The following is a 20,825-nucleotide window of genomic DNA, read 5'->3' as shown; positions in this document are numbered from 1 at the left end:
CAAGGGAAGTACAGAACAGGGAGTGTGTAAACACAGTAGATGTGCTTGGGGAGGAGTGAGTGGCATGGCGTGGTTGGAGGGTGGGACTCCTGAGGAAATCAGTCTGGTTTTTATTCTCCAGAACATGCAAACCCCATTGAAGGCTTTCCGAGAAAAATATAACTGGGCAAGACCTATGCTTTAGGAAAATAACTGGAAATGTGGAGGATGGTATGAAAAGGAGAAAAGCCAGAGGCAGAACAACATGTTGAGGAGACAACAGGGCATGAAGTGGAGCTAGGCCAGTGAGTCTGAGGCAGAGGGCTCGGTCAGGGATGCATGGAGAAGAGCCAGGAAGCTGGTAAATGGAGCCAAGTGACCTGATGGGAAATCCAGCACAGTGTGGGTACAAAGGAATGGAGAGGGAAAAGCAACATTTAGATGATCTTCATCAACAAAGACAGGAGAAGGGAGGTTCAATATGATTCCAAGGGTTTGAGTGGGGGGCTAGGAGAATGTTAATTCCACTGTTGAAGGCCCCGGGAAGATAAGAGTACAGTTCCGGACCAGAGGGGTTGAAGGAATTTGAGGAGACATCCAACAGAGACCCCAGACGACAGACCTGGGCTTCTTTTGTAGATTTGGGTGTCATCACCAGAGGGATGAGAATTGAAACTAAGGGGCCTGAGATTCAGAGAGTTTAGGCCCTCCAAAATATTAAGTTACAGGAAAGAGCTTTCATAAATGTAAACACGTACACAGGACTAGTAAGAGGACACAGGTTGGCTAAAGAAAGTTTCCGCCAGCAACTTGCAAAAAGATAATATGGTGTGAAAATGAGAATAATATCTATACAAATCTATTAACTTACTAAATTTAAAAATTCTACATTAACCCATAGAAATAAAGCTAATAAAATGGTTGGGTTCCTTTGGAACCCAGAAATTAGTATAGTCAAAACTCACTGCTTCTAAATTTCTGCTATGAAATTAAACAAAATCTTCTTTTCATACCAATAAATATCCCAAATAATTCAAAAATTTCAGTTTATTTACATATTGTATATCTCAAAAGAAGTTGGGAAAAAAAATGAAGTTTTAACAGGAAGTCAGTGAATTCTCATAGCTCTGCTGGTCTCTAGCATTTGGGGAGAGGGAGTCGTGGAGTCCTTGGAGATTGGAATCTTGATGACAGAACTTCAAATGTTCCAGTCACTTGCCAAGGAAGTGCCATACTTGCTCTGTGTCTGAAATGGTGGAAGGGGGTGTCAGGGAAGGGGTAAACAGCAAGGGAGAGAGGGAGAGATGGAGGGAAGAGAAATTTCAGTTACACCTTGAGGAAGTATTTAGGCAGATAAAAACAATCATGAGCTTGCTATGACACACTTCCCTATTTAAAGTTACTCCGCTTTAAATCCCAAGTTCTCTCATTTGGCTCAAGCCTTATATAAAACTGGGCTAAACACTCCGGAGCCTTTCCATTTTATTTCCTACATTTTTCTGGATCATTTTAGTCTCTACTGAATAACACAGAAGTTAGTGCCCTAGCGTCAGCATGAAAGGTCTAGGGAAAAAACCCTGTATGGTAAAATTTGACTGCTTGTCAAATATCCAAAAAATGGAATAGTATTGCAGAGAAACAATCTGTTAGTTTCCCATATAAGGAATATAGCTTGCTTTCCCATGAAATGTCTATGGATTTGTTCTTTTCTAAACACCGTAGAACTTGACAGAGTAAACAGTTCTCATTTTTCCTCCAACTTTGCAAGCTGAATGCTCTTCTAATGTTTTATATTAAAACAAAGGGCCAAAAATTTTGCAAAGTTTCAAAGACAAATGATATGTGTCTATGCTTGTATTTTGAAATTTTTACTACAGAACATTTTTACTTGTTTCTCAAAACAGCTTCAAATAATGGCAACAAAAAATAAAGTTATTTTCCATCCTACGATAAACTGTGATTTTAAGATATTTATTTAAAATGAATGATTCATTAAAGTGACAAGATAATTTAAAAAATCTTCCAAATTCAGATTACCTGGAGTCTCATTAAATTTATCAGAATTACCTGAAAATTTTCAGTACTTCACCAAAAGTCGCTAACATAATCAAACTACTGTCTAGCCTAAAAGCAGTAAATGTGCTCCTTCTCATTTTTTGAAATTACAAAATAAATGATTTCATTTGAAAATTTTAGTGACTATTTAAAAAGTTATTTTACTTGGTTTATATAACTTTCATTAATCTATTGTGCTTTTTTGTCTGGTTTCCACCACTATAAACACATCTAGCTCAAGAACCAAAATATACCATACCTTCTTCATTACTTTCCTTATTCGGTGACGAGGACACCTGAAAGATAAAGACAGAGATGAATCCCTGTTATGAATATTTAGATGTGGAAACTACACCCAGAACATTTGTTTTGTTTTGTATTTTTATGGAACTAGACAACAAAGTTTACAAGCAACGGTTCTCTAACCTGAAAAAAGGAAGTACTTCTCTTTGCCTTTAATTATCACTGCTTCTTCTTTTGGATAAACAAACCACAGACTCAGAGTCAAACAGAAAAAGCATGCTTGAAAATATTTCTCTCATTAACCCATGGGAACTACTGAGAATGTGAAGAGAAGAGAGAGAGGTTTCCTTTCAGTTGTTTCTTTGGCCGAGGACTAGGGGACACAAACCCAACACACACATTCATTGATACGTGAGGCACACACACACACATTGTGGAATTCATTTAGCTGTCTTCCAGAGCATTTAAATTAATTTTTCTGTTCATTTCCATGACTGGGCCAAGATTTTTAGAACAGATGCAGTATAATCTGTGATAGACAAGTTTGAAAGAAAAGCTTTTCTGAGATACCAGATTTTTTTTCATAATTAAGAACAATACATTTTTTAGTTTTTTTTTTTTCTTTCATCTTGTTTTATTGAGAGATTCCCTCATCCACACAGAGGAATGCACAAAGCCCAAGGATAAACATCTATGCAGTCACCACCCAAGTCGAGAAATGGAATAGGCCAGGCCCTTCCCCAGTCATAACCTCTTTTCCCCTAGGGATAATCACTACCCAAATTTTGTAACACATTTCAGATTTCAAATTTAACAATCAACTTCTAATTCTAGTTCTCTGAATTTGCTCATCCTAAGTAGGAAAGATCTGCCTCTAACACTTGAGGTCTGGGGCAAAGGTACAAATGGAAGACCACATACCACACATGGTAATACTTAAAAGTTATAAATCAAGCTAACAAAATGATAAATTGAACATAAAGTATGTTCCATTCTATTATCTTGATAAATATACTTTTGTGATGACTTGGAAGCCTTGCTTGGCATTCTAGACACCTCAGAGACTGCCTGAACATAGCCGAGTAAGGAAGAGAGGCACAGGGCCCTCAGCCCACCCCACTTCTCTTCTTTCCTCAGGCTCCAGTCTGTATTGAGGGCCTCATTTGTGCAAGGGCAGAAACTCCAGGCCACAAACCTACACACTCCCTTCCTCCAAACAGCCACCCACTGGCCCCTGCAGAAATGATGCAAGCAAATGATTCACACAGGAATGAGCACAGAGCTGGGGAAATGCCCACAGAGGCTGTAGTAACAGGCTTGTAGCAACCTGGGCAAAGAATTCCAGGGTCTTGAGTAGCTAGTGGGTGGTATGGAACGGGCCGCTTGGCTCCTGGTGAATGCACAACTATGGTCCCCTGGTCTTGTGGGGAGGGATGTAACTGGATGAAGGCCAAAGCAGGACCCTCTACAAAGCAGAATGCAAAGTAGGGCTCTCCTTGCTTAGGTATAAGGGTACTATTAAGATCAAGTCAGTAAGGAAGAAAAACTTAAATTTCAGCAATATTAAAATAGTCCCTGTAATGATTAATGTGTTACCTTGGAGGGTGTTTTTAGCTGAGATTAACATTTAAATTGGTAAACTCTCAGTGAAGCAGACTGCCCTCTGTAATGTGGGTGGGCCTCAACTAATCAGTTGAAGTTATGAAAAGAACAAAAAGACCAGCCTACCAAGCAAGAGGAAATTTTCCAGCGAACTGCCTTTGGACTTCCCCTGCATCACTGGCTCCCCTCTTGTCTCCAGCTTGCTGGCCTACTCAGATTTTGGACTTGTTAAGCCTCCATACTCACTTTTTACATATATCTACATATCCTATTGTTTCTTTGGAGAACCTTAATATATTCTCCTGAATCATAAATGGTTTCAAGTTATTTTTCCCTCTACTCTTTACGAAAAAGGCCAATCAAATATGCTTTATTTTCGGTCACAGAAAAATCAGGTAACAATGTAAATAAATAAAGAAGACCTCTGTATAATGTCATGTAAAACCTCCTTGAGATTTCCAAGTACTTCAAAAAAACAAAAATTCTATTCACCTTCCTAGCACAGAGAAAATGCTTAATCATGGTTGGTTTTGAGGATGATAGAACTTATGTAAAAATTGGGTATGAAAGCACCACCACAGTAATAAAAATTATACTGAGAGTAGGCCCTTGGGATTTGATGGCTCTGTTTTACTACACAGATTATAAAACAGAGTAACCTGTTTATTTCTTGGAAATTGGTATGCTCAATCAACAGTGCAGGACATCTATCACAAAGTTTGTTGGAAAGTTAGCTGTTTAGATTTCCTGTTTAGAATGGGCAGCTGTTTCCTGCTGGAGCTGCCAAACATTTCAGGGGAAGAAAACGTATGGTATACATACGTACATCAGAGACATGGAGAGTTTGGTTCCAAACCACTGCAATAAAGCAAATACTGCAATGAAGTGAGTCAAATGAATTTTTTGATTTCCTACTACGTAAGAAAGTATGTTTGCACTATAGTCTATTAAAATACAGTGTGCAATAGCATATCTAAAATAACAATGTACATACCTTAATTTAAAAATTACTGAGAAAAAATGCTAACTATCACCTAGGCTTTCAGCGAGTCAGTCTTTTTGTTGGTGGAAGGACCTGCCCTCACGTTACTGGCTGCTGACTGATCATGGTGGTGGCTGCCACAGGTTTGGGTGGCTGTAGCAATTTTTAAAACTAAGACAACAACGAAGTTTGCCACATTGATTGACTCCTCCGTTCATGAACAAGTTCTCTGTAGCATGTGATGCTGTTTGATAGCATATTACCTACAGTAGAACTTCTTTCAAAACAGGAGTCAGTATTCTCAAACCCTGCCCCTGGCTTTATCAACTGAATATATGTAATATTCTAAATCCTTTATTGTCATTTCAACCATCTTTAAAGCATCTTCAGCAGGAACAGATTCCATTCCAAGAAAACACTTTCTTGGCTCATCCATAAAAAGCAACTCATCCATTCAACTTTTATCATGAGATTGTAGCAATTCAGTCACATCTTCAAACTCCACTTATAATTCTAGCTCTCTTGCTATTTCTACCACATCTGTAGTTACTTCCTCCACTGAAGTCTTGAGGCCTCAAAGTCATCCATGAGGGTTGGAATCGACTTCTTCCAAATTATGACTTCTTCCTATGAATCATAATGTATTTAATGATGTCTAGAATGGTGAATCCTTTCCAGGTTTTCAATTTACTTTGCCCAGATCCGTCAGAGGAACCACTTATCTATGGCAGCTACAGCCTTACGAAATTTTTTTTTTAAGTTTTATTTTTATTTTGAGAGAGAGACAGCCTGAGTGGAGGAGGGGCAGAAAGACAGAATCCCAAGCAGGTCCCGGGCTGCCAGTGCAGAGCCAGATGTGGGGCTCAAACTCATGAAACTGTGAAATCATGACCCAAGCCGAAACCAAGAGTCGGACACTTAACTGACTGAGCCACCCAGGTCCCGTGAAATGTATTTCTTAAATGTTAAGGCTTGAAAGTCGAAATTACTCCTTTGATCCATGCACTGCAGAGTGCATGTTGTGTCAGCAGACACAAAAACAACATGAATCTCACTGTATAGCTCTGTTGGCACTCTTGGGGGACCAGGTGCATTGTCAATGAGTGATAATATTTTGAAAAGTCTTTTTCTAAACAGTAGGTCTCAACAGTGGGCTAAAATATTCAGCAAACCATATTGTACACAGACGTGCTGTCATTCAGGCTTTGTTGTCCCATTTACAGAACATAGACAGAGTAGATTTAGCCTAATTCTTAAGGGCCGAAGGATGTGGGGGATGGCAATAAAGTCACCAGCTCCATTAGCCTATTCTTTGAAACTCTGAAAGCCAGGCACTGACTTCTCTTCTTTGGCTCTGACAGTTTTAGATGGCAGCACCTTCCAAAAGAAGGCTGTTTAATCCACACTGAAAATCCGTTGTTTAATGTAGCCACTCTCATATTTTAGCTAGACTTTCTGGGTAACATGTTGCAGCTGCCTTTACCTTTAACTTCTGTGTTATGGAGAGGCTTCTTTCCTAAAACCTCATGAAGCCACCCCCGCTAGCTTCCAACTTTTTTTCTGCAGCTTCCTCAGCTCTGAATTTACAAAATTCAGAAAAGTTAGGGCCTTGCCCTAGATCACGCTTTAGCTTAAGGGAATGTTGTGGCTGGTTTGATCTTCTATCCAGACCCCTCAAACTTTCTGTTTCATCAATAAGGCTGTTTTGCTTTATCATTTGGTTGTTCACGGGAGTAGCCTTCAAGAACTTTTCCTTTGTGCTCGCAATTAGGGTAATTTTATGAAGCAAGAGGCCTACCTTTCGGCCTGTCTTGGCTTTCAACATGTGCATTCTCCGTGAAGCTTTATCGTTTTTAACTTCTGATTTAAAATGGAAGATGTGCGACTCTTCCTTTCACTGGAACACCTGGAGGCCACTGTAGGGTTATTAATTGGCCTAATTTCAATATTGTGTTTCAGGCAATAGAAAAGCCTCTCTATGGGCCAGATGGGAACAGCCAGACAGTGGAACAGTCAGAACGCAGATAACATTTATCCATTAAGTTCACCATTTCATATGAGTGTGGTTTGTGGCACCCCAAAACAATTACAAGAGTAATATCAGAGTTCACTAATCACAGATCACCATAACAAATGTAATAATAAAAAAGTCTGAAATATTGTGAGAATTACCAAAATATGACACAGACACAAAGTGAGCAAATGCTTTTAGAAAAACGGCACCAATACACTTGCTCAACACAGTGACCACAAACCTCAATATGAGTACGATGTAGTATCTGTGAAGCACAATAAAGTGAACTGCAATAAAAGGAGGTATGCCTGTACAAAATAGAACACTTGGGCAACTCCTCATTAGCCTCAGGAAAGAAATGGACAAACTACTCTAGCAGAAACATCATCCCATTTTATTTTAAAAATAATTTCTGGAATGTTCTTATAACTTCATTCTTTTTAAAAGATCATTTCTACTTTTAAGTAATCTCCACACCCAACATGGGGCTCGAAATCACAAACCCAAGATCAAGAGCCGCATGCTCTACCGACTGAGCCAGCCAGGTGCCCTCTTATTTCTTCATTCTTAAAATATATTTCTTGGTCCGTAAAAATATTCAGTATGCACAAAGCTTTGTATAAAAGAAAACAATCATCACAAGTCTAGAACTCAGAGATAAGAACTATTATAGTTTCAAGGTCATTTTTTTAACCTTTTTCCATGTTAACTCATGCCAAAAGAGAGATGGATATTTAAATTTGAAAACAACAAGGGGTGCATGATACACAGCCACTACTATTTCATTCTTCACCTAGTCAATGGCCTCCTGATTCATAAACATGACAACAAACTACACCTTCTTACAGGAAGTGGAGTAACTAAGAGAAGCACCTAAAACTGACCCAATCCCAATTCTGTCAGGTGTCCCCATCACTACATCTTCATGGTTAGAAACATACAAAGGATTTTCAGTTACTTACTGGAAAAATGTGGGCACCCTCTAATAATCCAATACAAATTCTCCACAAAAGAGTATTATTTTATACTCTTATTTCAAAATACTATCTTCTCCCCTTTTCCCACTCCAAAAATACTTCCTCATGAATATTAGTATATTTGATTTCTTTCAAACTAATCTACAGTTTGCATTACCAAAGTATGTCTTTTTCTTTGACCCATCAAAGAAAGCTTACTCTAGCCTCTATCCCTATTCATGCATAAACTATATTTTGAGTTGATACGAACCATTAATAAAACTGCTCTGTACTTAGTGTTTCTCCTTCTAAAAAGCCCACTAGGTCCCTACGAGCATCTTTCACTCCAGGTTACATTTGTTCAAACTGACTAACACGATACACTGATTGAAACAATATAAAATTGTGCTTTTACTATATGAGTTGATATTCTTTCACTTTATTATTATAAGGGTTCAAAATTAAAGGGAAAAAAAGTTCCCGGTTTTTCATTCAGGTATAACAGGGTTTTTGGTTGAATTATATTTCCAAAGTTCATAGGGCAGTTGCTCTACATTAATTTTACTTTTATATTCCTTTTCTGATTTTTGCTTTAGAAATCCAGCAAAATATGACCAATTCTTAGTTATCCAGAGACAAAATGTAGAAGTATTTTAAGTCGTGTAAGTTTAATCTACTGCCTCTCCCTTTCAATAATGTATGCAATTGGCTAGAATCTAAGAAAATGGTTGATTTTATTTTAATTTCTCTTGTCCAGGAGCACCTAGGTGGCTCAGTCAGTTGAGCATCCAACCTTGGGATCATGACCTGGGCCGGAATCAAGAGTTGAACACTCAACTGACTGAGCCATCCAAGTGCCCCACTTTTATTTTTTAGAGAGAATATATTTTTAAGTAAAGTAGAAAAATCCCCCTTTTCCTTCTCCTTCCAAGTACTACTCATTGTGCATCCATGAACCATCACCACTGCCATCTCTAAGCTTTGTGTGCTCCAGCTTTACCTGAGACTGCTTTTAGGGGAAACCTGGCCATGTGAAAGCAAAAACAAACACTGCAGCTGCTAAGACTTCTCTGAGAGGCACTCTCTCATCCCAGTTCCAGAAGTTTCTAGTGCCTTCCATCACTCCTATGAGCTAAAGATTCACAGTCTCATGAGATTGGGCCCCTGCAACTGAGCAGGAGTGTGCTTATTCTCCTTGCCCTGAATCCTAGATTCTAAGAATTTTAATCCCCATGGCTACCAGGGTGTAGAGGATCTGAGGCAGGTCTAGGAATTTCTTTAACAAAGAGTGTGGTTCTTTGTCGCCCTACATGTACGGAGTTTGTGTGTGCCACCTCACAAAGTTCTTTTTTTATTCCCCCAGTAAAATGACTAATTTCACCAAATATTTAAAAACCTTACAAATTACCCAATTCAGACATTCCCCAATCCATTTCCTCAGAGAGCAGATTACAAGGAAAGTGCTTAAATAAAAGCATGTGGGAGAATTCTGGGTAAAAATTCCCAGATGGGAAAAGTAAAGTATTAGAATAAGTTGTTATATTGTGGAAACTAATTTCTTCTCTTTCCCTCTCCTCTTCTTCCTGTTTAAGTCTCTGAATATAAGACTAATTCTCACTGAATAATTTATATTAGTCACAATGACTTAACAATACCCAACAATGGAATGGGCTATCCCATGAGGGAGTATAACACTGGAAATACTCAAGAGGCTGGAATAGAAGGGATTTTTCTCTATGTGGTCAATTTAACTCAACAACATTAATGCCAAGTAACAGTAAAATCAACGTTTATTGAATACTGTCTGTTTCACATTTTACCTGGATTATCTCATTCAGTTCTCTACACTAACTCTTGTAAGAAAGATATTATTATTAGCTCCATTTTATAAATAAAGAAACCAGGCATAAACAAGTTAAATAATTTGCTTTAAGTTACAAGTGACAGACCTGGGATTTGGACCTAGACAGCCTGACTCCAGAACAAACCTTTTTTTTTTCCTGTTAAAAATTTCCTTGGACTAACTCTGACATGAAACAAACTGTGCATACTATATTTATAGCATGTAGTTCTGACACATGTACACACTCATAAAGTCATTATCACAATCAAGATAATAAATATATTCACCATCATCCCCAATTTCTTCCTGTCCCTGTAAGAGAAATTGTAAAATCTTTCCTTCCTGGCTCTCTCCCAAACTCTCCAACCAATGATGTTTTGTGTCATCATACATTAGCATTTACATTTCCTAAAATTGTATATAAATGGTATGATATAATATATATATGTATGTCGGCCTTTTTTCACTCAACATTTTTTTTGAAACTCAGCCATGTTATAGCACAGATCAAATATTCATTTCTTTTTATTGCTGAGCAGTATTCCCATGCTTAACATACACTCTGAATATACCACAATTCATCCATCCATTCATCTGTTGATCGACATTTGGGCTGTTTCCAGTTTTTGTCTATTACAAATAAAGCTGATATAAACATTTGTGTATAAGTGTTTTTGTATGGACATATACTTCCATTTCTCTTGGGTAAATATCTAAAAGTGGAATGGCTAGATCATATGGTAGGTAGATATTTAACTTCTCAAGAAAATGCCAAACTGTTTTCCACAGTGGTTGTATCATTTTTCATTCCAACCAGCAGACTATGGAAGTACCTCCACATTCATGTCAACAACTGGGATGGCCAATCTCTTAAATTTTTAGCTATTCTAAAAAGTGTGCATAAGCATGTCACTGTGGTTTTTAATTTGCATTTTCTTAATGATTAGTCAAGTTAAGCATCATCTCATGTGTTTTCAGTATGTCTTCTTTGGTAAAGTGACCATTTGCACATTTCCTTTGGAGGTGAGGGGATGGTTTATTTTCTTATTAATGAATTGTGAGAGTTCTTTATTCTAATACAAGTCCCTTTATCAGGTATATGATTTTCAAATATTTTCTTATACTATGTGGCTTCTTTTCATTCTCTTAAGAGTATTTTTTACAGAACAGAAAACTTTAATTTTGGTGAAATCTAATTTACCATTTTAAAAAATAGGTTATGCTTTTAGTGCCATATCTAAAAAACTTTGCCTAACTACCCAAGATCAAAATAGGTTTATAGTTTTACGTTTTAAATTTTGGTCTAGGATACATTTTAGACAATTATCATATAAAGTGCAAGGTATGGACTGAAGTGAGGTTTCTTTGGTACCCTATGGAATAACCAACTGTTCAAGTCCTACTTATTTAAAAGATTATCATTTTGAAAATCAGTTGTGCACATACATGTAGGTCTATTTCTGTATTTAATTCCATTCATTTCTTTGTCTAGTTTTACCCCATTACTCAGCTCTCTTGATTATTGTAGTTTTATAAAATATCTTGAAAAAAGGAAATTACTATTCCAACTTTCTTCTTCATAAGGTTGTTTATTCAAGGTCTCTGGTATTTATATATATATGAGTTTATTAATTTGTAAAAAAAAGTGTATTAGAATTTGATGTTGCACTGAATTTATAGATCAAAATTTGAGGAGAACTGACACAACAATGTTGCATCTTCCAACCTATATCTTTCCATTTATTTAGTTCTCCGATTTCTGTTGGCAATGCTTTATAGGTCACAGGTTCTTCACATATTTTTTCCAGTGTTTTCCCTAAGTGTTTCATATTTTTGATGCCATTATAAACAATGTATTTATTTTGTTTCCAATTGTGTATTGCCAGCATATACAAATATAATAGTTTGTTGTATAGTGATCTTGTATCCTGTAACAAACTTGCTAAAGTCACTTATTCTAGTAGCTTTCAGGTAGATTTTATTGAACATTCTACAGAGACATTCACCTCATCTTCCTTTACAAGTTGGATGCCTCTTCCTTCTTTTTAATGCACTGGCTAGAACCTATAATGCTGAATAAAAGTAGTGGGAGCTAACTAGGCCAAGCATTATGCTTATGGAAAGGTTTCTTAAGTACCCATTTAATTTGTTTATGCCTATTTCTTCTTCAGGGAATTTTGGTAGTCAGTGTATTTTGAGGAATCTGTCCATTTCATCAAAGTTGTCAAATTTACTGGTGTAAAGTTTTTCACAGTATTTTCCTTTTATTCTCCTAATGACTGTCACAATCAGCAGTGATGTCACTTGTCTCATTCCTGACAATGAAGACTTGTCTTCTCTCTTTTCTTTCCTGATCATTCTGGCCAAAGATGTATCAATTTTACTGATCATTTAAAAAAAAATAGCTTTTAGTTTTATTAATTTTTTCTATTGTTTTCCTAGGCATACAAATTTTTAAAGCTATGAATACCTCAAACATGCAAAAAATGAAGACATAACACATATCTACTCCCTACACTTTTAAAATAGTAACATTATTTCAGAAACTTTACAACTGAAGTCTTTTTCTCCGTACTCATCAGAAATAAAGATATTTATTTTCCTTCTCAGAAGTAATTTCTAACCACCATGCTAACACTGGTGTTTACTATTCTTATTTATGTTTCTAAAATGTGAAGACCATATCTGTCCGTATTCATTAAAAACATACGGTACTGCCTTGGGTGTTTTGCATACTATGAACTATGTATGCCTTGCTGCAAAAGCTTTTCTGCCCAACACCGCACTTTTAGGTTTTATCCATGTAGTCACATGGTTCTAATTTACCTATTTCACCTATGGCATGGTATTGCACCACAGAAATAAACTATAGTTTATTTACCCAGCTTTTATCCATAGACATTTATTCAGTTTCCAATTTTCCCACATCTGATCATATTAGTGTCTCTAAAGAATGTGTACACAGAAGGGTAATTTCTGATGGTGGATTATAAGTATCTTCAACTTCACTTACAATGACTTAATTGCTCTTCAAAGTGGCTGTACCAATTTATATTCCCATCAAACATATCAACAAGTATGAGAGGTCTCCTTTCCTCACTTGCTTAAAAACACTTGGAAAATAAGACTTCTAAACGTTTGCAAACCTGATAACCATGAAATTGTATTGTGTCTTAGCGTCATCTCATTGATTATTGGTGAGATACAGCAAATTTTTACAGGTTTACTGGCCATTTAAGAATCCTCTTTTGTGACCTGTCCATTAATATTGTTTGCCCATTTTTATCTGACTAGGTTATCTTTTTCTTGTTGATCTGAACAAGTTGTTAAATCTTTTGTCATTTATATGCAAAGATCTTCTCCCAATCAATGGCTTATGTTTTAACTTATTTTATGGTCTCTTATAACTGTTTACAGGGTTTTTTTTTTTTAACTTCATTTAAATTTATCAATCCCTTCCACGTTATTGCTGGCCCTTTACTATTCCATATAAATTTCAGTATCATCCTGTCAAATTCAATTAAAAACCCAATTAGGATTCTGATTGAAAATAAACTGACTTCATTAACTAATATGGGAGAAATTGCCATTTTCATAATTAACTATTCTTTATAACTGTTATAAGTATATTCGTTTTCTAGTTTTTAACTCGTTACATATACTTTTCTATTTGCACTTTTCCATTGAATCTTGATTTAATATCGATAATTTATATCTTCAACAAAACTGTCAATTCATCTGTTTAGGAAGGTATTGCCAAAAGCATCTGATAGTATTCCCATCTGATTATTTAAATATCTCCTATGTCCATAATTCTGTCTGTAATTCTTGATATATTTATTTGTGCTTCTCTTTCATCATTCTTCCTATAATAGTTTTGTTTATATTATTATTCTTTTAAAAATGTTTATTTTTGAGAGAGTGCAAGCAAGGGAGGGGCTGAGGTGGGGGGGCAGAGGATCTGAAGCAGGCTCCTCGCCAACAGCAGTGAGCCAATGTGGGGCTTGAACTCATGAACCATGAAATCATGACATGAGCCAAAGTCAGATGCTCAACCAACTGAGCCACCCAGGTGCCCCTATATTATTATTCTTAAAGAAAGAAACCCGGCTTTTAACTGATCCTTGCCATTATCTGTTTTCTTTCATTAAATATTTGCTCTACTCTGTAATTTCCTTTCTTATAATATTAAAAGATAAGAAAAAGAACAGAGTAACTATTGAGTTCAATGTTTAGTCTCTCAATTTTCTTCATTTCTGCTATATCATTTTACTGATCTCAAAAACTATTTTTGCTGCATTGCACAAGCTTTGACATATACTGACCCATTTGTCATTCAACTTTAAGTATTTTATAATTTCTTATAATTCATTTCTTTGAGGCATGACTTATTCAGAAGTGGTTTTAGTTTCCAAACATATGGATTTGGATTTCTTTTCTTTTAATATTTTCATAGCTGATTGGTAACTTTACTGTAGACAGAGAATGTTGTCATTTTTTGCAACTTGCTTTGTGGGCTAATACTCAATTTTTAAAAGTGTCCACATGTACTATATATATGGACTGAGTAATAACATATGTCTGTTAGGTTAAGCTTGTAAACTTTGTTTCAATCTTCTCAACATATTTTCAAAAAATATTTACATAAAGGATCCTAAAAACAGTATCTTAAATCCCAGTAGTCAAATAAGCTGTCATTAATAGCAACTAATATTAGATATGAAAGACAAATTACATCATGTATGCATATACATATACAAACACACATCTGTTCCCTATAAATGTTCTGCACCTTGCTCCTGGAAACGAAACGAAGCCCCAATTGCTAGTCACATGGTCCTCAAGAATTGGGAAGGAATCCCATATTTTTTGGCTGTAAAGTCACATAAATGTTAAAAAACGCTTGACACAATATTCCAAAACACACAACTGGATGGTCTTGTGGTTGAACTGTGACAGGACGTTAGTCCTGTTGTCAGAGACCCACGTTGTGGCCTGGACACCCAGTAAGAGGGCAGTGCTCTCTGCCTCTGAAGATCCCCAGTGCAATGAGATCTGCACAACATCCTCATTCTGACACAGCTTGGCCTTTCATGATTGTAATACATTCAAACATCTATATTCATAAACAACATCCCATAATTCTTCTGATCATTTCTATTCTCATCTTCCTCAGAGCCACTACCCTTAAGATCTCTGCCCTAAGCATGGCAAACGACTGCTGTAGATATTTTCCAAGTTGTTTTTCAAATGCTTCCACATAATACTCATCAGGTTGTTGGCTTTTATTTTTTCTTGCTAATAATGACAATATTTTTTCTAACTGATCTGTACATATTGTCAAGTGACTACTTAATGGTCATTTTTTTTTTTTTTTCCTTTTTCGGTCTCAACGCTACTACATTAAATTGTGCTCAATACATATTCACAAGTATATACTTCCTGCAACAGTTCTGTTAATCACTCAAAAGTTTAATCCATTTTTTTTCTTTTTTGTATTTTAAAACTATCCATTCACCAAAGCAGTTAATTTATCCTAAAATATCACCTAATCAACTGATCCTGAATATTCTATCAACATAGATCTTGTTGATTAAACTTGTTAGAATGAGTTCATTCATTCTGAGCCCGCCAATAAACTCTGGAGTTACAATTTGATTCCACACAATTCCAGGACTGCTGTGGTCAGGATATGATGAAGTTTGATGGGTAACTTGAACATCTTAATTTTTTTGAGCAACCAAAGAAAAACTTGGTTTGACATCAGTGCAATGTTCAGTATATAGCAAAATAGAGATATCTTGGAATATATACCGTAATAATTATGATTCAAACATCTCAGTGTGGTTCTGAAGAGATGAAATGCCAAGTCAAAATGCTTTGACTACAAAGAATTTCATTATTACAAATTAATAAAATCTTCACAAGAAAGTACTATCTAATCTCCTGAATCACTAGATGCTGCTAATAGAGCAATTCTTTGACTTCCACATTTAAAAAAAATTTTTTTAATGTTTACTTATTTTTGACAGAGAGAGAGAGAGAGAGAGACAGAGCATGAGCGGGGGAGGGGCAGAGAGAAATGAAGACACAGAATCCGAAGCAGGATCCAGGCTCTGAGCTGTCAGCACAGAGCCCGATGCGGGGCTTGAACTCATAGACCGCGAGATCATGACCTGAGCCGAAGTTGGACACTCAACCAACTGAGCCACCCAGGCGCCCCGACTTCCATGTTTTTAATGGTGAAATCCCATATATGATACGCTCCATTAGAGGTAGTGAAGAGAGACTGATTTCTTGCATTTTGATTGTCTACTGTGGTGATCTCAGTGAAAAATCAGTATAGCACTCTCTTTCTTCATTATTATGAAGCACAACAAATTTACCAGACCATGTAATTAAAGCTGGATGTTAATGTTTCTGAATTCTAATCTTGTTCCTCACACCTATCTAGATCACATCCATATCCTCCGATTTTTTTTCCCAAAAGGATTGTTTTCCTACTAATATAGGAAACAATTAAAAAACAGGATGTAAGATAGAAACTTTAATCTTGCAGCTAATTTTAAGATAAGAATCTGTTATATCTATTATTTATAAATCCCAAACTAAAATGCAATTGACTTTGTTTTAATGTTCATTTATTTATTTTGAGAGAGAGTGTGCACTTGAGTGTGAGCAGGACAGAGGCAAAGAGCAAGGGAGAGACAGAATCCCAAGCAGGCTCCTAATTGACCTCAGTTGGTCAAGACCTGAGCCCAAATCAAGTCAGATGCTTCCGACTGAGCCACCCAGGTGCCCTAAAATCTGAGATGAGTGAGGGAGACTCCATGGACAAAGATAAAAAGTTTCTTGTTTTCCTTTATTTTTCTCATTAAAGAAGTATACTGATGAGAACTAAGTTCAGAATGCAATCTGCTTATATACAAAATTGAAAACTTGGAGAAAATAAATTGATATTGTGTCCTGCATTACTACAACGGCTTCCCTCATCTTCCCTTCCCTCACTCCAGTCTATTCTCACCCATGCAGCCCAAGTGATCTTGTCAAAATCTAAGTCAGATCCTATTATCCCTCTGCTTAAAACTAGCTAGTGGTTCCGTATGTGATTCAGAATAAGAAACAAATTTCTTAAGATACTCTTTACAGACTATTTTACAAGGTCTTTCATAATAATTTACCACCACTTTCACCCCCAGAAGTAAACATTTCTGATCTCACCTCCTATCTCCCCTGAACTCACTCTATTCCACTAGTCACTGTGGTTCCTTGAGTAGTTCTTAAACATATCAGGCATCCTCTTGTCTCATGACCTTTGGGCCTATGGACTGTGATGCTCTTCCATCGGATGGTAACTCGGCACATTCTCTTACCTTCTACAAATCTTGACTCATGTCTGGCTTCTCCTAGTGAGGCTGTCCCTGTCTCTTTTTAATAACTCCAACTCCAATCGGCTCCTGGAACTTCATCCCCTCTGACCTGCTCATTTCATAATAGCATTTACTACATTCAGACACACTACAGTTGATCCTTGAACAATTAGGGGTTTGAACTGCGCAAGTCCACTTACACATAGATTTTTTTTTCAATAAATTCAGTACAATACTGTAAATGCATATGTATTTTCATTATGATTTTCTTAGTAATATTTTCTTTTCTCTGGCTTACTTTATTCTAAGAATACGGTATACAATTCATATAACATACAAAACGTGTTAACAGACTAATCATGTTATCAGTAAGGCTTCTGGTCAAAAGTAGGCTCTTAGTAGCTAACTTTTTGGGGAGTCAAAAGTTATACATGAATTCTCAAGTATGCAGGGGGGTCAGCACTCCCAATACTCCCATACTGTTCAGGATCATTGTTCAGGATCAATACACAAGTATTTTACTTGTGCATTTATCTATTATCCATTTCCTCAACTAGAATATTAGCTACACAAGGGCAGACATTTTCACATCTTTTCTTTAATGCTGAATCCCCAGTGCCTAGGATCTCACTGCACATAGCAGGTACTAATTAAATAGCTGATGAATTAGTGGGGAAAAAAATTCAAAGCAGCCACAGTAGATAAACGTTTTTTGATGTTCCTGAAGTAAAGATCTAAATTCTCTAGTTTCTAGCTCATAAGTAGTTTAAGATTAAAAAAAGAAAAGCTTAGTTTATAAACCACTCCTGAACACACTTTATACAGCAATATTACTTAATTATCTGAATATGAATTTTCTTATTTAGTGGTCTCTAAATCAAGCCGTTATTTTCCTAATAAATTCAGTTGCCTCCAGGCAGCCTTATCAATGAGACAGACATGTAAAAATCCAAGATATCACCTTAGCTAGAAGGAAAGCTTGTAAGACGGCCTAACTAAATGGAAATAAAGGAAAAACAGTCTTGTTTCATCTTTCTTGAGCCAAAATGCACCTGTACCCACAGCCAGTTGCAATTTAGACACTAGATGGTGGGTAACTCAAGGGAACAGAATGGTACAAGGAGAGCAAATACATATAAGCAATAAATTGGTGATATTAAGAAGAGTAGCATCATTGTAAATTGGTTAAGTGGTTAATGTACTTTAGAAAACAATTTAAAAACTAAGCTGAAAGATTTTCAGGTTTTTTATTTAAATTCCCTGGATTAAAAAAGATGGATTCTAATGTTATTTTTTAATTTTATATTTCCCAAAAGACTTGATACACTTCATTGCTAGAGTTTTCAGAACTTCTGCTAGACTTCCCCATGACATTTGTAAGATTAAAGGATGCTTTGCCCCTTACCAGTTCAACTATTGATCTCGCTTCCTCTTGAGTACAATGGAAAGGGCTGTCGCATATCTGCACGTTTGTGCTGGTGAGGAAAAGACAATGTTATTATCAATCAGGATAAAAAATGAGCAATTACCAAACAAGAAAACCAACTGCAAATATCCCACACTGGCTGTGTAACTCCAGTTATTTATTTCCAGCCAGTGATAAAGGACCTGAATGAATATAAACTGAGATGTTTGTACATTCTTTCAGGCAGAGTTATAAATATAGTGCTCCCAGCACCGCACATTCCAGAATATGTTTTTCGTTTAAATAGTACACAGATCTAAATAATCTCCTTGAATATAAAAGACTATACATCACAACTACACTTTACGTTTTGTGAGGAAAAGAAACTTGACCCATGAAATGATGACTATAAGGAAGAATTTTCCTTTGAGGTGATAAACACTGTTACTGGCTACTGAACGATGCTATGGAATCTCTTTCTCAGACAGGTGAGGAAGGCTAAGCTAAGAGTCATGACAGGAAAGCACATGATATGAAAACTTGGTTTTCGTACAGGGTGGGAAGGTCAGCGGGGCATAAGACAAGGAAAAGCTCTATGAAATCAAAGCCTTCCCACACAACAGGGAATGCATGCTATCTCCACAAGCATGCTGCCCATTGTGTATTTCCTACTTCCTAGATGAAAGCAAAGGCATCATTCCTCTCAAACATATTAAGACTGATTTTTTAAAATTTCATCAAAGAAATCAGATTAAAATGGATATAGAAAGAAGCAGTAGAGAAGGGAGTTAAAGCCAAAGGAAAAAGTAATTAGCAGATCCCTAAAGAAGAGGAAACACATACACACACTTGTCCCCCAAGTGGACCTAAGAGATATATATTATCGGATACATTTTTATAATGGCTTTGTGAAAAATACATTGGGATATATATGATAAAAAGATCTGCCTAGTTATTTATTTATATAATGTCTGTAATCAGACATTGGGTACATAGCAATTACAGGTAAGTGGTTGTTCTCTTTTCTATCCAGACTCAAAATGTGGGATTTATTTTCATTCTTGGCATGAATAAAATTTGATGCAAGTTTGCATTATCTTTAAGGCTATTTTTTATTCTGTTCTCCACAGCCCATATTTAAGTAAGCTAAAAAATGAAAAAGGGAAGGTGTTGTAAGTCAGATATTTCCCTAAAGAATGTCAAAACTAAATTTAAAAGAACAAGGCAAAAAATTAGACACTGTGAAGCCTTAAGTGCTAGTCCTCTGAAGGAAGCATGGTGTATTCTAAACATGCTATATACGATGTTTTTAACGTTAGAACTAAGCCAAAGTAAAACGTACCTTTGGAAATTCTGAAAAATGATGGTAACAGAACAGGGGAGACTTCTCTAAATAGGGCTGCCAGAAAAAATACAGAATCCCCAATTAAATTTGAATTTCAGATAACATCAAACTATTTTTTAGTATGTCTCAAATATTGCATGAGACATTTATATTAAAAAGATGTATTGCTCTGAAATTTAGATTTAACTGGGTGTCTGGTATTTTATGTTAAATTTGATAACCTACTTCTAAAGAAACCCTCTAACTCTTAAATAAAGAGAACAAGCTGAAGGCTGCTGGAGGGGTATTGAGTGGAGGGAAGGGCTAGATGGGTCATGGGCATTAAGGAGAGCACTTGCTGGGATGAGCACTGAGTGTTGTAAGTGATGAGTCACTAAAGTCTACTGCTGAAATCATGACTACACTATATGTTAACTGACTTGGATTTAAATAAAACTGAATCTAGAAAAATACAAAAATAAATAAAGTAACCCTCCACTCAACAAAGCAAATCATCAACAGAAACGGCAAAAACAGACAATATTAAAGCCAACTCTGTAAGTTTTTAAAATTTTGAATAACTTTCTAAATATCTCTCATACAGTATCTTGACAAGTAACCAACGGAGCTGAGGAAAGCCAAGAGGCTCTGCCATTTTCGCCTTGGGCAAATGATTAGTATGACTGTTCAATAATGAAATGGAAGGTATACAAACAGACTTGAGAGATTCGTACGAGACAACATAAAGATGAGAGACCATAAACCCTCTTGTTACTATTTCTCCAACAGGCTCTTAGAGTAGCATTTGGTTAGCTAAAAATAGTGCCAACTTCCTCACCGACACTCTCTTAGTTAAAAAAGTATATAATCTGGGTTGTAATAGATGTCCCCCAGGATTTAAAATACTTTGAATGTTTGAAGGCATGTTATCAAGAAACATTTTTATTTTTATTTCCTCTAAATTGGCCCCTATATAAAAAGAGTTAACACTGATTCATATTTATTGATTGATTCAAAGAATTTTTTTTATACTATGTGTTAGGGACATTTCT

At 36.2% G+C, this 20,825-nt stretch overlaps 1 protein-coding gene across 2 annotated transcripts in view; it reads right to left on the bottom strand.

The window, feature by feature from the left end:
- Nucleotides 1–1,008: 1,008 nt before the first annotated feature.
- PPA2 (inorganic pyrophosphatase 2) overlaps nucleotides 1,009–20,825 on the bottom strand; it is an 87,755-nt gene continuing 67,938 nt past the window's right edge. For both annotated transcript variants that reach the window (XM_042935777.1, XM_042935776.1), the window contains 3 exons: nucleotides 18,450–18,519; nucleotides 2,294–2,330; nucleotides 1,009–1,225 (listed from right to left, as the gene is read on the bottom strand). In XM_042935777.1, coding sequence (XP_042791711.1) covers nucleotides 18,454–18,519 — 66 coding nt within the window. In that variant the 3' untranslated portion in view covers nucleotides 1,009–1,225; nucleotides 2,294–2,330; nucleotides 18,450–18,453. The remainder of the gene's footprint in view (nucleotides 1,226–2,293; nucleotides 2,331–18,449; nucleotides 18,520–20,825) is intronic.

Source organism: Panthera leo, chromosome B1 (assembly GCF_018350215.1).
Source record: "Panthera leo isolate Ple1 chromosome B1, P.leo_Ple1_pat1.1, whole genome shotgun sequence".
In the NCBI taxonomy this organism is placed as follows: Eukaryota; Metazoa; Chordata; class Mammalia; order Carnivora; family Felidae; genus Panthera; species Panthera leo.
The sequence above is the reverse complement of the archived record's forward strand: the minus strand, read 5'-3'. Positions and strand labels throughout refer to the sequence as shown.